The sequence below is a fragment of the Anopheles marshallii genome, chromosome 3, assembly GCF_943734725.1.
Source record: "Anopheles marshallii chromosome 3, idAnoMarsDA_429_01, whole genome shotgun sequence".
Lineage (NCBI taxonomy): Eukaryota > Metazoa > Arthropoda > Insecta > Diptera > Culicidae > Anopheles > Anopheles marshallii.
Window position 1 is genome coordinate 68,481,922 of NC_071327.1, and position 16,587 is coordinate 68,498,508.

Here is a 16,587-nt window from a genome sequence, read left to right on the forward strand (position 1 = left end):
ATCAAATTAGCAACCCAACAGCAGCCAATTACTGGCGGCAGCAGTTCAGTACCGAAGTACCGCGGGCGACACATTCAAAAACCCCGAAAAAATTTGCTGATGTCATTTGTGTTTTGCGCAAAGCGAAATGAAACACTTTTCCGACGGATTTGGGCATTGGACATTCGTTGTCTTATTCGTTGTCGTTGGTTGATGGGCGAGTTTCGAAATTTGCAAGCTGCTCGTATTCGTCTACCAATGTACCGGTTTTGCGCACTCGACGCGAGAGTTTAATTTAAATCTAAAACAATCCCTCCAACTCTTATTTCTGGCTTCCCGTCCAGAGGCTCCTTTAAAAGCATAAGCTCAAGTTCCACCCGGTCTTCGCTGCGTGGAGTGCTTTTTTTAACTGAATGGGTCCCATTCAGGCGGCCAAAACAAGCCAAACAATCCGCTTACTTCTTGCTGACGTGTCTAGCGTGTCGTCTTCGAGTCTACCCGATGATTGTCTACCGTAAGCCGCCGATAACTTCCGAGCCTTTTGCCGAGCCTCAGTATTTGAACGGGGGGAAATATGGCGTGTGTTTGTTTATCGTATTATCCTCGCATGCGAATAAGTTGGTCCCTGTTGTGACAAGTGCGCTAATACGATGAGGGTATTCCAAAATGTTCACATCAGTTGTGGCAGAGTTGTGTTATGCTGAGCGTTTATCAATGTTTTGAGTCTGTAACAACATAAAATTAATGGGAATTTATCCTCAATTTTTCACATAAAATAGATTTAAAAAAAACCTCACATTATGTTGCTCTCATCTTACTAAACGATTCGCTAACTACGCTACCCCTTTTTATCACCTGAAGAAGGATTGAGCAAAATTAATCATTGCACCTACCAAGAGACTTCCCATGTGGGGCGCGTCTATTTTTCACCGCGTATGCAACACCTTTCCGCAAAGCGAAGCGCACCAGCAGGTTTTTTTTTTGTTTTGCTCCTTGTTTATCACTCAACTTAACGGGAACCGCGATGTGTCGTTAATGTGCAAAGTAAATATATTTGCCAACATTACTGCACTGTTAGGTGCAGTAAATCAACACAAGCCGCACACATCATCGGCGTATGGCCTTGTTTTATTTTTTCCCCCTGCTCCTCTCAAGCATTCCCGCCTTTCCGGTACCATCCATCAACATCATCAGTTCCCGGCCCTGCCAGCTCCCCCACCCCCTCCCGACTGGGGGGTATGAAAAATTGCATCGATCCAATGCACCGCGCCACCACTTTCCCGACGCTCCCGGGTTTGTTGTCTAAACAACTTTCACGGAGCTTTTCATAATTTGATAATGTGCTTGGGCCGGGTGTGTGAGCAACCGATGGGTTACGATCCACAAACCTGGTACCCCGATGTCAAAGGGACACACAGCTCGCACCTAACGTACGATAAAGTTACGCTGCGGGTCGAGTTTGGTCGAGCACTTTCCGGTTGAAATAATTGTTGATCTGTGTTCGGCTGTGTACCGGTTGGTAACTTCTGATAGAATTATCTGAACGGTTCCTTTGACGGGTGTGTCACCGGAAAAGTTTCCTCAGCGTCACTCACGCAAAGGAAGTACCTTCGGGAAGGAGGGGGGAGGGGGGGGGGGGGAGGAAATAACGAACTGTTTCCCATCGGTACAATCAACTGAGGTAGAAACTGTTTAAGCTAATGGAAATTACCTCCCACGACCAGTTAACAGTTTGCGCGTAGATTTTCAAATGAAGACGAATAGCTTCACTGTTCAGGAGCTGTGGGAAATGAACTTGATCGCACTAGAAGGTGGGCAATTTCATAAAATAGCATCACTTAAATATTACTTTGAGATAAAACATAGCTTTGCCTAATAGAAAAATCATATTAACATTTTCCAAAGCAAAAAAAAAACAACATTCAAAAGACACCACTTATCAATAGAATGGAATGGAAACACATTAGGCAATACAAAGCCCCCACCAATTATCGCAAACATAGACGAAAGAAAGCAACTGTGTGAACGCAAATTAGGTTGTACCATCCATTCAAGCGGCCCTGGCAGTGAAAATTGGTGGGACGCAACAGTACGCGTCTATTTTTGGGAGCTTTCCACTCCCCACCGGTGCGCGCTTCAATGGGACCGAAGATAACGAATTTATTACTACAACGGGCCCGCGATTAAAAGCAGAGGGACTGCAAAAAAAGGACCGTACGAAACGAACGTTCCCGTGTCGGATGTTGGCAAATTAAATTTTCCACATAATATCCAGCATATCCCACCCCAATTCGTGTGCTTAAAATCGATGGAAAATCTGCTGCCATTACACACGGAAATTCTGGGGCAAAATGGGCAACACGGGATTTTCATCGATGGTTTCTCAATCCCCCAAATGGATTGCGCTTTCATGTGTTCGCTTATTTTAATAAACTAAATCAAAAAAACCGCTCTTCAGTGTGGCACACAGTTTGCATAATCAGCAGCGTGCACAGCTCGGAAAACTGCAACCCTCGTTTTGCAGGACACGCCACAACATTGATGAACACACCGTTTGGGGCGGTACGCTTTTGTGAGTTGATTAAATTACGCTCCGCAACCAGCGGCTGAGGAGGTGAAGGTGGTGCAGTATTCCACACCCTCCCCGTGAATGGAAATCGATCCGGGGCACTGATAAGCGCATACCGAACCAAAGTATTGCGCTTGTTTGTGTAAGCAAGCATGAAAATTAATATTTCGTCAGCGAATAACTACGAAACCGCCTCCCCCCCGTATGTCGGCACCCGGGCTTTGTACTGGGCGCATCCAGTGCACCGGGTTTCGAGTCTGAAGCAACAGTGTACGCGTGTGGTCCTTACTCGATCCCCCACCCCCCCCCCCCCCCCCTCCCCCACAGAAGGGAAGAAGGCATAATCGCGATCGCGTACAATTTGCATAACATCTAAGCACCTGGGAAGCGATTAAGGAAGGACGCACAAAGGGCACAACCGGCGAAACAAACACACACACACCACCGTGCTTTGTCGGCATTAATGAGATTAATTATCGACGATCGGGTACGGGCATTATTAATGTTGCGCGCTTCGTAGCTAATTTAATAAACAGCACTGCAAATAGGCCCCAAAGGAAGCAGCGGGGGGGGTAAATTGATCGGCTGTTGACGGCACTTGGGGACATTCGCAACATTGATGGCTGATGGCTTATCTAAATTGTGCTGCCATTATTATCCGCTTGTCCACCCGTTTATCCACTCCCGCTGGGGAAGCAGCACAATCGGCTACTAATTGGTGTGTCACTTTTTTTTCGCTAATAGCTGCCCGTAAGCGTGCACTTTACCCAATTCCATGAGAATCGTTTACAAATTTATTCATCCCCATTCACCTCGCGCCGAACTGCATGAATGAAGCTGAATCTCATGAATCATACAAGATGTATGACCTTCTAGGAGGTTATCCGACATGTAACCCCATCACCGGTCTTCAGTTGCCAAAAATGGGCCGCAACTGCTCGCAGGGTACATGAATCTTATGGGGGTCGATTCCTGATTTGAATGACTCCTCGCTTATGATTCATAATCTGATTCAGATTCATGAATGAACTAAAAGATTGAATCTTAATCGCTATTTCTACTACCAATCAGCTCGGAGGATTCATGAATCTGTTGAGAGTCCTCATGATTCGTGATTGAAATGATTCCTCACTACAGATTCATGTGAATGACTCTTTTCTAATGATTGATTATGCACAACACTAACCGAAAGGTCCCACTCTCAGCAAGCCATGACAAAACGTCGAAATAGATTCACTGTTCAATCGGCTGCACACTACCAAAGGTTACTGCCAAAATCGTCCATCAACGCCCCGACGAAAGAAAAAAAGCTGCTGTCAGATGGGGAGGGGGAGGGCGTGGGATTTAATTTATCTCCATTTCATCGTCGGTCCGTTTTTGTCTGGTTGGCGTTTCGTAGTTCGCACGTCCGGTCGCTCCATCGACTAATAAGCAATTAATTGCCGCCCCCTTCGGGTTGGAGCGGAGTTTTTGGCGTAAGCCATTGTAAGTCGGTCAAGGGAAAGCAGATTTTGCCAATGCTTTACAGATGTCTGTCACGATGTACCCAAAATCGTTCGAAAAAAGGACAACTTTCTTCATTTAACACTTCGCGCCCGCGGTGTAGTTTGCCCAAATTCTTAAAGAATATTGATTTTTTGGGTGAAGTTTTTAGGCTACTTTTGGTAATACTTTGACCAAACAGCTACACATAGGAAATTGATTATCTTGGAGCTAAAGTTTTAAAAGAATTTTGTACGAAATCTGCCCGTCCTTACTGAAAATAGAGGAAGAGAAGAGTGTGGTCACTGTTACTTTTACTTTCATCCCTCCAACTTCGGATGCAAAACTAACCCTCCAACATCGGATAATCCGATGAAGTGCTTTGCGGATACAGATCCATAGCTGGAAGCAAAACAACAATTAGAATGATGGACGAATAAGCTTCGTCCGTTCGACGGATCCGCCGGGCCGGGACGAGATGGAACACCGGAAAGTTTATTCCAGTAGCCGGCACTAGGCGGCATTCGTTCCGCCATTGCCATTGATCGTGTCGAAATAAAGAAAGCGCATAAAGAACATGTTCTGCGAATGCGGACGCACATTCCAGGCGGAAGTAGTAGTTTCGCCGGTGGTCCTTCTACCCGCACGAACGCCGAACGAGTTGCGAGAGCACTGTGCATGATGATGTTGTACTATTTGCATAAATTATGCACGGTAATTGAATTTTTGTCATCGTCCTTTCGCCATGTCCATCTAGAAAGCGATTTCCCCCCCCTCTACACGCTTCGCCATTATGCGCGCAAAAGCTCGATGCTCCGGACCACGGCCATTCCGTTCGAGCGCACAAAAGATGAAAGGAAACGTTGCTCCACTTCCTTTCGGCATGTCCATCCACTGGAAAGAAGCTGCTGCTGCTTATTAAGATGTTTTTTCGCTTCCCCTTGCAGGCGAATAGTTTGCTGCACGGTGGTGAGTTCGCTTCGCTTTTGTCCACTTGTTCGGTCCGGTCGATCGAAAAGGGAAACAACGGATGAATGAGTTGTACACGAACCCTACAGGCAGGGCGTGCGTCAACAGAAAGAAGTAATTATTGCGATTAAAATCCACATAAAAAAAAGTACACGAAACGCTAACAACAACAACAAAAAATACAGCAAGATCGAGTCACGATCGGCAACGGAACAGTTGAGTTGTCACCGCCTTACTGTCCTGACTGGAGAAGGGATTCTCCGCCATGCAACCGAATTGCCATAACCGGTTCCGCGCCAATGCGTAAGGGACAAATTGTGACACGCGCGCTAATGCGCACCCAATAAGGGTTTTCTTCATATTAAATTAAAATAAAACCTCTTTATGCCTTCATCTTCCTGCGCACCTGACCGTGCGGCACCCTTAGCTTCGTTGCGCGGCACCACCCCGTTTACCCGCCCCGCACCGACTGCCAATCGTGATTGAAGAATTAGGAGGCGAATGAATGAAATTGGTTCAACAACAGTACTGTTGACCCTTGGGCATACTTCACCGACAAACGTTCAAGAATTTCAACAATTGGTACGCTTTGTCCTGGCAAGGTTGTCACCTAATCATCGTGCAGTTCCACAACCAAATAACCTCCGGTGGCCGTACGGACAGGTACATCCACCATCACTGTAAGCTCGGAGGTAAACAAACTCGAAATCCAATAGTTTCATTCGCCAACGCACGCGTCACGACGCAGGCGACACTTTCGGTCGCCACGATTATCACACGATCTACGAATTCTTGCGACTTGCTGCTTGAAGTAAAACTGATAACGATCTCCAAAGCGTTCCAATTGCGTCGGTATCGTTAGTGGCAAAGGAAGAGTTCCGATCACAGCATACAACCAAGACGACCTCGGAACTCTCAATACTCTCAAGGCAAAAACTTTCGGCCTCACGTTCGTGGCAGGATGAAAGCACACGGACACGGTGCGAATTGTGTTGATGTCGTTGGTAAGAATTGCCCGCTAATATTCCTCTGGATTTCCATTCCTTTCCGGTGACCTTATTCGACGACGTTGAGCTTATTCGCACCTTGATTTGATTTATTAGCTTTCGGTATGCAGATCGGTTTAATCCAGCGAGAGTCAACTAAAATGAGAATAAAACACACACACGCTGGTATGAAATTCGTCAAGACTGCACAGACTGCAGGGTTTTAGTGTTGGCTTTTGCCACAATCTTGTTTACCTTGGCCGGTATGATTCGTGTGTAAGGTGTCTGCGCGACAAACGTACGCGCTACACGCGCACGGTGGACTTCCCTGGATGTCGTAATCCTTGCGTGAAGGTGTACTGTTGAGTCTCCCGATGTAAAGCCGCATGGATACCAATCCATGACCTTTAAAACGCACCCGTGGTCTATGGGAACTCCTCCTCCCGGGGCCCGCACATTGTCGCATTGTCTGCTAAAAGTGCATACTTATGCACAGCTCGCTAAAGAGGGTTAAAGAGGGCCCTCCAGTGTTGGAAAACAATCGCTAATACCGCGGGACAGTATGAGATATTTAATATACTCTCCTCCGTCGAGAGTTTACTGCTAACATTTGAAGCCCACTACCATCGTAATGCTACTGGTCGTGCATAAGAGAAAGAAAAAATCTTCACCATGCACATCACCAGAGTTTGGACCGATGCAATAATCTTAAGCTTGCCGTCATAACTTTCCGGATCAGACAGCGATGATGCAGCGCTGCACAAAGCAGGTCGATCTCAGCGGACGGATAGCAACATTCGCGCTTGAGGTTGACACGCTGACGGTAGCGCCGTCATCCGGGACTACTCTCCTTCACCGGGGGAGGCGACCTGCGTACATTCCACCAGCACCAATAAAACTAGCAAATGATGCGGAATTATGTCGTTCTCTAGTGATGAATTCACGAACGGAGTAAGACGAAACCCGACAAAGAGCGTTACTACCGCGGCCCACACGGCGGTTGTCCCGGGCTTGGGGAAATATACTTCGAAAAACACACCCACCAGCCATCCGTAAACAACGCAACGTGTATTTCATTCACCACCGCTAGCACCCACCCGGTGGGACGATTGTTTCATTTGCTGCCGAACGGTTGGTCTCTGCTTTCTTCCGGGGCCCATCTTTAGGCCCAACGCCCGCAAAAGCAAAAAAAACCGCTGTGTGCATGTTGGTAATAATACAAAATAAAATACATTTCCCGCAATTGCCTTACCGGCGAAATCACCCCGACGCTGGTCACGACGCTTATGGCAACGCTTATGGGTGCAACAGCAGTGGGTGGGAGTATTTCGACAACGATGACTACCTCGCGATATCTACATTCCGCCTCCACCATCGCGGCGGTCCCCGTCCACCTTCCCGGTGATCTGGTTTGCTGATCTGGCAAATGCCTCCGGAGTTTCAGCGCTTACGTGTTACTCAAGAAAAGAAGACGTTACCGTCGGCAGAGCACATCGTAAGCGTGCGCCCGACGTCTCATATTTATGTGCTATCGTTTATTCTGCTTCATGATATCACCACCGCCACCTACACTGTTTCGCATTAGTGTGCGCCTCCTTGGAGGCGCGTCACGTGCAGGTTTGTGCATATTCGGAGCAATTAAAATTACACTCGGCAGAGATATTTAACGGAAATTACACTTAACACCGTTTGCAATCACTGTCAGCATCATTAACGCCTGGCGCTGTGCCGCTTCTTCCAAATCTGAACTGCTTGTGTGTGTGTGTGGGGTGGGAAAGCTGGAGAAAAAGGATGACACAGGAGATGGAAACGGGTTTGGGAATTATTTATTACTTCCTTTCGTTATTAAGTCAGCGAACCAAACGGCATCCCACACGTTCCGTGCGGTAAAGCACCTTTAAGCGTACTTCACAATTTCACGCCTAGAGGTCGCTAGTGATCTTTTTTTATCCAAGACATCAACCTTGTTACTCGGTCGAGTGAAGCGGGCATTAAAATACCGACAGTTTCCAAGCCTAATTGTTCTACCACTCCATGGAACTATATTTTAATTTACACTTTTCTTCTGCTTTTCCTATGTTTTTTCTCTACAGGTCTCACTTTCGGCTAGATACGATATCAAACGAAATCACCATCCCACTGGAATACCGGGTTGAAAGGATTCCAAAGACTTCTGGAAGTGTACCACTACCACTCAACACTGAAACCGACCGGGCCATCGGTAAAAAAAACTGATTCGCGTACATTTTTCTGCTTCCGTTATTGCTCATCGAGGCAAGCGAAGAACCCTAGACACAGCGGCGTATCATCATCCGTTTAAAGGGTGCGGTGGGAAATTATACGCACCCAATCCCAACGCTCTCTCTCTCTCTTATCGCCGTGTTTGACCGGTTGAAGTGGGTAAAACCGTCAGGAAAAGGATACACCACCGGTCGAAAGGACGAAAGGCGGAAGAAAATTAGTACCCACTCTGTTCGGTGAAATAATTTTAATTAAATTCAGTGCACGTTTAACGGGTGGCGCACGTTCAGGGTGAACTGAACACCGCCGACACTGTAGCACTCGGGCCGGTGTACTAAGCTTTCAATTAGTTTTTCCACCGTCGGAACGGATCATTTTACTGCTGCGAAGCGCACTTCACAGCGTTAAGGACGGTTGTTTGTAATCATCCTGCGGCCGACACTCGGGCGATATTTCAACGGGCCATCGGTACTACTAGCTTGAATTACCGAAAAAAGGCGAGATATTTTATTCCGTCGAGAAGATAACACTTCCCTCTGATTTGGTACAGCAGCGACCACCATTAACATGGATTCGAAATCCACACTGTTCGGTAAGTTGAGGACGAAGCTGGTGCCTTGCTTCCGTAGCGGATCGTGTTTTCAATGGAGCGTGGGCATCTCTTTTATCCGTAGCCGTCGTTTGTCTGCTGGGCATGGCGCTGCTAGTGCAGAGTTTTGATAACGGAACGCGGCACGATGCGGACGCCAAACCGGGCCGTCGCTACAAGCGCATGTATGTGATGTGCCCGCCAAAGTTTAGTCGCATCGGTAACGAGTGTTACTACATCTCGCCGGGCAAACAGAACTGGCTGGATGCGTACTTCGAGTGTAAGGACCACAACAGCAAGCTGGCGGAACCGATGAAGTACGAGGACAAGCATCTCAGGAGATATCTGCAGAAAATTAACCGTAAGGGCAAATTATTATTAGAATCGCAAATCGAAAGTAGATAATTGGAGATTTCTTGTACCAAAAATTATAATTATTCACCTTAATGTTTTCCTTTCATTTTTTTGTCTACCTTAAAAAAACCCCTTTCTCGCCAACAAAAAAACAGTGTCAGAAGATCTCTGGATTGGCGGCACCTACAACTGGAAGGTGAACAAATGGCAATGGGGCCACAATGGGCGCGACATCGAGTATCAATCGTTCAGCCAAATGGTTCCTGGGTAATTAACGATTTCACTTATATTATGATTCTAGCACCAAAAACAAAATAGAAAAGACACACAACTCGCTCCATCAGCAACCGTGCACGTTCATCCGAACGAGGGGCCCACCAATGTGGGATCGCCATTGCAAACGCCCTCGGCACACACGGTTCTAAAACCCCGCACAAAAGAGAACATTAACTTATGAGCATTTTTTGCAGGAGCAGCAAGGATTTGAAATACAACTGTGCACTGCTACGGTCCGACCTCAAATACAGGTAACTATTCATTGAAGCGAATGTATGGAAATAGTTTGTTTTTTTTTTTAAAGACATAAATAAAACCATCAGAACGCTCTCCTCGAATACAACCGAGCGAAACATGCATAATCGATGCGCGCTAGGAAACAGCTTGCCGTTTTCGACCATTTTGCGCTCATTTGCTATCTCCATTTTGTTTTCTCATTCGTCCATTCGTACACGCTAATAGCATTATTAGATTTAAATTTTTATCAGGAATATTCCCTTCGTTTTTTTTTCTTTGTAAATTTTGTGTGAGCAACTAAAGGTAAACCACTTGTAAAAACTGGACTATATAACTTTTTTTGTTAAATACATGTTAATATGTTTATACGATTTTTTGGTTGTAGTTTTTTTTGTTTAGTGCACCCAAAACCACTGCACGGGAAAAATTAACTTTTTCACTGCACGTTACAGCATGCAATACGTTATGTAGTTATGGTTCCACTGCTAATGCTACCCTTAATGCGACACTTGTTGCTGTACGATCCACAACCTTTTTTTTTTAACACGTTCACTGTAATAAAGTAGATATTTGGACGCACTCTGCATGGTGATAGACACAGTAACACATGGCTTAGCGTAGTTTTAATTTGTTTCATAATTTGGTTTAATTGTACAACTATCTAATTCCGGGCTTTTCTCTCCTTTTTTTTATTTATTTCCGTGTCATAAACACGCACACTCCCTCGCGCGTAGATGGTCGGCCCAAGAGTGCACGAATAAGAACAATTTTATCTGCCAACATCGTATGCCGCTAGTGTCCGAAAATGGACGGTACAGTTTGTATGACAAATGGAACAAAACCTACCCCGACCAGAAGGCGAACGAGAAGGTGGTGTACATCATGGACGAACCGAACGATCGAAACCAAAGGTAAGCACGCTCATAGTGCACGGCTTTTCCGATGCGTTGTATTACATTTGAATGTTTTATATTTCGCTAGCAATAACAATGTGAAGCCGCGCATCTACAACAGCAGGAAGCGGGTGATACAATCGAACCCCTCGATTAGACCCCGTCCGGAACATCGGCGCAAACCTTACCTGAAGAAGAAGCCTGTTCAAGCTGCTACCGGACCGTACTACATCCCGTCGGAAGTGGTGGTCGGACGCAAGCAACATCTCGCCCAGTATGCACCGGACGCACCGAACGATATCAACACGATCGATAGCGGCCATCGTAACGGGTACCATTCGGTGTCACAGTTTAACGTTGACTTTACCACACGCAATGGCAAGAACCGGGCAGCAATCATACCGGGCGGTTACCGACCCGGGTACGGATCGCCGACCCATATGGAGACACGCGGACCGCATCAACACCGGCACCAGCCGGGCCAGCATAAAACTACCAAACGAACCCATTACTTCATGCCGACACGTCCACCAACTACACCGAGCACCAGCACCCCGGCAACGACGACGACGACCACCACTACCACACCACGACCGCAAACCACCACAAGCTGGCCGATGCCGACGAAGCGAATCCATTACTCACCACTAACAACCAACAAAATGCTGAAGCAGCACACGGCCCACCCAATGTCGACGAACGAAAGAAAGCTGAAGCGCGAGCAACTGCGCGAACGGCTCCAGCGGTTATCGTACGAGGAGCAGCTGCTCTTCTTCCAGGATCGGGCCAACCGGAAGAAGCTAAAGGAACAGCAACTGCGCGACCAGCAGCGCGAAAATGAGGTGGTGCAGTAAAGCCGGCCATACCCGTGCCGGAGTTCCTACAGCAAACAGTGCGGGATCGGTGGGGCGAAACAATTCGGTAAGCTTAAATCCCTTCGCTGAGCGTAGTGGAGGTCTTCTACGGCAAACACCAAATACGCGAACAACAAACTATACCGTGGGATCGATCGATGGGACGCACAAAGCCAACAACCTCAAATGCAATCCAACTTAACTTACACACAACAAACGTTTAACCTCAATCCGGATCCGGGGAGGGTTGGCAGCCAATCAAACAAACAAACAAACAAAAGAAACATATCCAATACCTTGGAGAAATTCGTTACTGACTGCACTGCACAAACGGATCGGATTTGACGGTTTGTTTCTTTTCGAGCTGCTTCACAGCATTCTTACAGAGAAAATACTAAAACCCACTTTAAGAAATATAAAAAAAACAAATCCTCATAACGAATTGCGTTCTTGGTACTACTGATTACCATGTTACATAGTAGCAATCAGTTCAGATGGAACAGATTAGTTAGTGCGGAGTGGAAAACTGAACAACACGAGAGAGAAGTAAACAAACAAACATACAAAACGGTAGTAAACATACTGTGACACAGTGACAGTATCTAACACGCTAGTACATTTAGTGCATTAGGAACGTATAAGCAAAACAACAATGTTGAATAAGTTCGTTCATCAAAACAAAACAGAACCACTTTTGCCACTCTCGTGCAACAAATAGAAGAAAAAAAAATCGTCTTTCCGAGCAATTATGTAAAATCCTTACAATCTCGTTCGAATGCCAACTGTTAGTAACAACAAACGTAGACCTGTAGAGTATAGTAAGGAAATAAGTTCGACCAAAACAAGTTAGAATGGGTAAATAAAACACACACTGCGGATAAAACATTTGCGCAACATAACCTCAAAGGGTGAAACAAGCAAAACGTTTCACACATTGGCAGAACAAAGTAGTAGAAGAAGCAGAGAAGAGAGGAAAATTTACAAAGAAAACGTATACAGATTAAAGTAACGCTTTTTCCCTTCTTAAACCATCAGTACTAACAGAAGTAGTGAAGGAGAGCAAAAGGCATGCGGTAGGGTGTGTCTGTCTATTGAGAAGAGAAGATAAAATTAATTTGCAAAAACAAAAAAAACACTTAGAATGGGAATTGATAAAACAGATACAAAAAAGCTGATCGCCGACCATGTACTCGTCGATGTAAAGTTAAGACTAACATTAGCGCTTAGTTCTAATTGCCATACTATTAATACTATATTACTACATTCAGCCACTATTACGATGATGAAGGATAACTATTATTAATACCATCGCTGCTCGTTCCTATTACTTTCGGGCGAAAGCAAACCGGTCACACTTATTTCATGAGTTGAAGAATTAAGGCATATTAATCGGAAAATAAAGGAACCGAACCGCCCGCCCAAACAAACAAAAGCCCTGTGTCCAGCGGGGAACAGTGTCCGTATCTCCCAACGGCAAAGCTAAAACGCCAAACTATTTGCTAAATCTACACAACAACAAAATTATTGCTGAATAACCTCCCCAGTGGTGTGAACACCTCCGTGAGTCCGCTTTATCGGTAGGGAGTAAACGGCACGAAGAATTCGTTGTAGATGATTTAGATTCTACACGATTAGCAACTTGTATACCGGGTTTGTTAAAAGATCGCCTGATCGAATTGCACTGGCAAGCGCATGTACCGGTGCAGCAAACGTTAGGAGGGGACGGCAGTCAAAACGGTCACACATACAACGATTTCAAAACGAAAAGGTGATTGCAGCCGGTGGTTGGGTTTCGAGATACACGGCAGAACAAATGTATAGGTACACCGTACCACAATCATGCAATTTCCAACGGTGAAGTTAAATAGTCCCATTTGTAATTGGGCAGAGCGCACAATTTGCATTGTTTTACAAAGAAAAGCATACTACTGGTTGAAATAAAGTATTACTTGAGCGATGTGTTTTTTTTCTCCTTCTTTTTCGTTTGAGTGATTTATGAAAGCTAAACTATCGGGTAAGTATTTTTGCAAATTACTGCATTGTTTAATAGCGAATGAACAAAAGTAAGTAATTGTTACATATTTAAACATTCGCTATTTGCATTTTACTATTTTACTGCATTTTTTTTTTATTAACATGAAAAATTAAAATAACTGGTTGAGGTTTTTTAAAACATGAGAAAACAAATTAAATTAACATAAAACAATGACAAAACTTTAAAATCATTAAGTAATCATAAAAAAACAACTTCAATGCAGATTCTTAAAAAAAGAAACTATCAAAAATGTATAAAAACGAAATAAACGATTAGTGAAATATAGATCAAAATTATTGAACATTAGAGCCGGTAGTTCGCAGCTCATAAAAAAGTCTGATTGCACGCGTATAAGCAGGATTGCCTATACAAGCCTACAATGGTTGTCTTGGGGTCAAAAAAGACGACAACGTCATATAAAAAAATGCTTAATATTTTATACATAAACAAGATCTTTCCAGCCATTAACACACTCTGGAAACGCGCAGAGCAAATAGATCAAAAACATGCACCTACCTTTATGTAGTGACATAGTCCGTCACCTTTTAGAGTGCCATCCGCTTCACGGTACAGCTTCAACTTCAGCTTATGCGTCTTGGGATCCTTCATCACCATACCACACTTGCCCATCACTGCACCGAACTCTTCCTCACTAATGTCCATCGGCAGATTGGACACGTACACCTTCGTATTATGCTCCGGTGCCATATCGAACCACTTCGGTGGTTCCGGCGGTGCTTTCCGTTTCTTGCCCTTCGGAGCGGCCCGTTGTGTCTCCTCCTGTTCATCAACGTCATCCGAATCCACGTGCTGGAGGACGGGGAGTTGTCTCACCGTTGCCGATCCCTCACCGGTGGGTACCTTAGGTGTGACAGCAGCAGCAACACTTCCGCCCGAGGTGTTATCGATGAACCCATACCTCAGCTGATACATCGCCATAAAATCGTCATCCACCTTGGGGAACCAACCTTTCCGTTCCACGTCCCAAAAGTACACCGCACCGTCCTTATCCGTGTACGTATTAACACCATCCTCATTACGGTACTCTTCGGATCCAGTTTGCGGCTGCTCTTTGGGAACCCACTTTTGCGCCTTCTCATCCCACCGATGAAACTCCGTCTCGGTTGGAATTTCCTGCTTCGGGATCCACTCTTTCTTCTCGTGGCACCACCGATAGTGTTCGTTTTCGTACGGATTGTCAGACGGTGTTTCACCTGCTGTGTCGGACGCTGCCGTTCCGTCCAGTGGAACCCATTCACTTTTCTCCTTACACCAACGGTACTGAAACTTCGTGGCCGGATCCGTATAAATGGCTTCTCCTGTCTCGTTGTACGTGACATGTTCCGCGTACTGATCTTTCTCCGTATTGGAAGCATCCGTTTCATCGGACTTCGCTGGTTGCTCCTTCCCAGGCTCATCAATCTTTTCCACATCGGGGACAGCCGCGCCAGCCGGTTCTGTGGAGGGCGTCACCGCTTCTTCCACTTCGCCCGCCGGAGCATCCTCGGTATTTTCCGCGCCCGGATTTGACTCCATCTCTATTACCCGGTTCTCGTTGTTTGTGTTCTCGGAATCGGTCAGCATTACGTTGGCCGCCGTCTCACGGGAGCTCATCGTCGGTGCAGCACTAACGATTGGTGTTTCACTGAAGTCACTTTCGCCACTGGACATGGTTGAACTGCTGGACTTGGAGCTGAAAGAACAACAAGACGCACACGATACACAGGTCAATAAAACAAGCAAGTTTGGCTGACACCCAGCGAGCGTACGCTTGTGGGTATGTGACGTTTGGCCATCTGGAAGAGTAAATAATGTAATAAGATACACTACAGTTGTCAGTACATTTGTCAAGTTTGTGTGAGGAATCTTTTGAAGTGGTTGGACAATTAATTCGTACATATAGCTCTTATTCTGATTAATAAGCAGCTTATCGTTATTAAATAATGGTACTGTCAATAATAATTTTAAATACCACAATACAACAACAGCAACAGCTCTCGAGTCCCTCAAAGTTTTCTATTCAAAACAGGCTATCGAAGAACTTTCTGGCCAACGGTTGAATTCGTTATGCCCCAATAAAACTAGTTAAACGCAAACACTAGCCCAATGAATTAATTAAATCAACCTTCACACGGTACATTCGAAACGGTCCCTAAATTCTACAACATTTCAATCTCCTTCGTTTTTTGTTTTTATTTGGTTTACTACCGACCGACTGGTCACAGTAGAACTTCTCGCCAATTAGGCACAAGGTTACCCAAATCCACCCATATCGTAGTGGACTCATTCGACCAAAAAAAAAAAGAAGGGCAAGGTTGACGGGGAAAACCGTTCTTTTCACGCTTTCCACCCACTAACGTAACGCTTTTCCCGCTTTTAACGCCGCTTCCATTCCGAAGCGATAACCGAACCGGACGCAAGATCCTTCCCCAACACGGTCTGCGGTTCGCTTTCTTGGGCGTATTAATGCCATGAAGAGTTCGCATGAATGGAACCCCGAAAGCTCATATAAAATACGCACGTTCGTATCGATTTCTGGCCCCTCCCTACCTATCTGGGGTGAATGTAGGTGAGGGTTAATTGACACGCTGCGGATAGGTGGGTAGTCATTTTACCAAGCTCATATCCATCCGGTTGAAGGCAGTACAGCAAGGGGCACTTCAAACAATGCCGCACACGTACAGCGACAAGTTACACGGACATGTTTAATTGGTAATGTTGACGCGTTTAACACTTTTCACCACACCGGTCAGTTCCCGTCGAACGTATCCTTGAGCTGAGCTGCACGAGCCTGGAAGAGTCAAAAGCGGAAGTTAGTTTCGCACGTATACGTCGGGCTATTTCGATAGCTTCTCCAAAGAGTATAAATATTTCATTCATTTGGAAAACGATTTTTTTATAAATTGATGGAAAATCCTTGTAGCAAAAACCTTAAAACATAGAACTATCCCGAGGCTCGTTATCGTGCAGCGGTAATCGGCACGGAAAGAGTCAATTATTGTTGATTATTTACCAGCCTGGAAAATGCAACACAAAACCTGACTCAGCGCTTGGAAACCGAGGAAATAGATAAAAAAAAAACAAGTTCAATCCTCCATCCAGCCTAACAAAAAATATAGCCAA

The 16,587-nt window shown here is 45.5% G+C and overlaps 2 protein-coding genes across 2 annotated transcripts in view; one reads left to right on the forward strand and one right to left on the reverse strand.

The window, feature by feature from the left end:
• The window catches only part of LOC128713065 (HIV Tat-specific factor 1), a 44,250-nt gene extending 29,115 nt beyond the window's left edge, over positions 1-15,135 (reverse strand). Inside the window, exon 1 of the mRNA XM_053807927.1 lies at positions 13,981-15,135. Coding sequence (XP_053663902.1) covers positions 13,981-15,135 — 1,155 coding nt within the window. The remainder of the gene's footprint in view (positions 1-13,980) is intronic.
• On the forward strand, positions 8,794-11,429 carry LOC128711547 (uncharacterized). The gene is made up of 6 exons (XM_053806428.1): positions 8,794-8,818; positions 8,901-9,176; positions 9,325-9,436; positions 9,640-9,696; positions 10,417-10,593; positions 10,664-11,429. The coding sequence occupies exons 1-6, from the start codon at positions 8,794-8,796 to the stop codon at positions 11,427-11,429; spliced, it is 1,413 nt and encodes a 470-aa protein (XP_053662403.1).
• Positions 15,136-16,587: the final 1,452 nt, after the last annotated feature.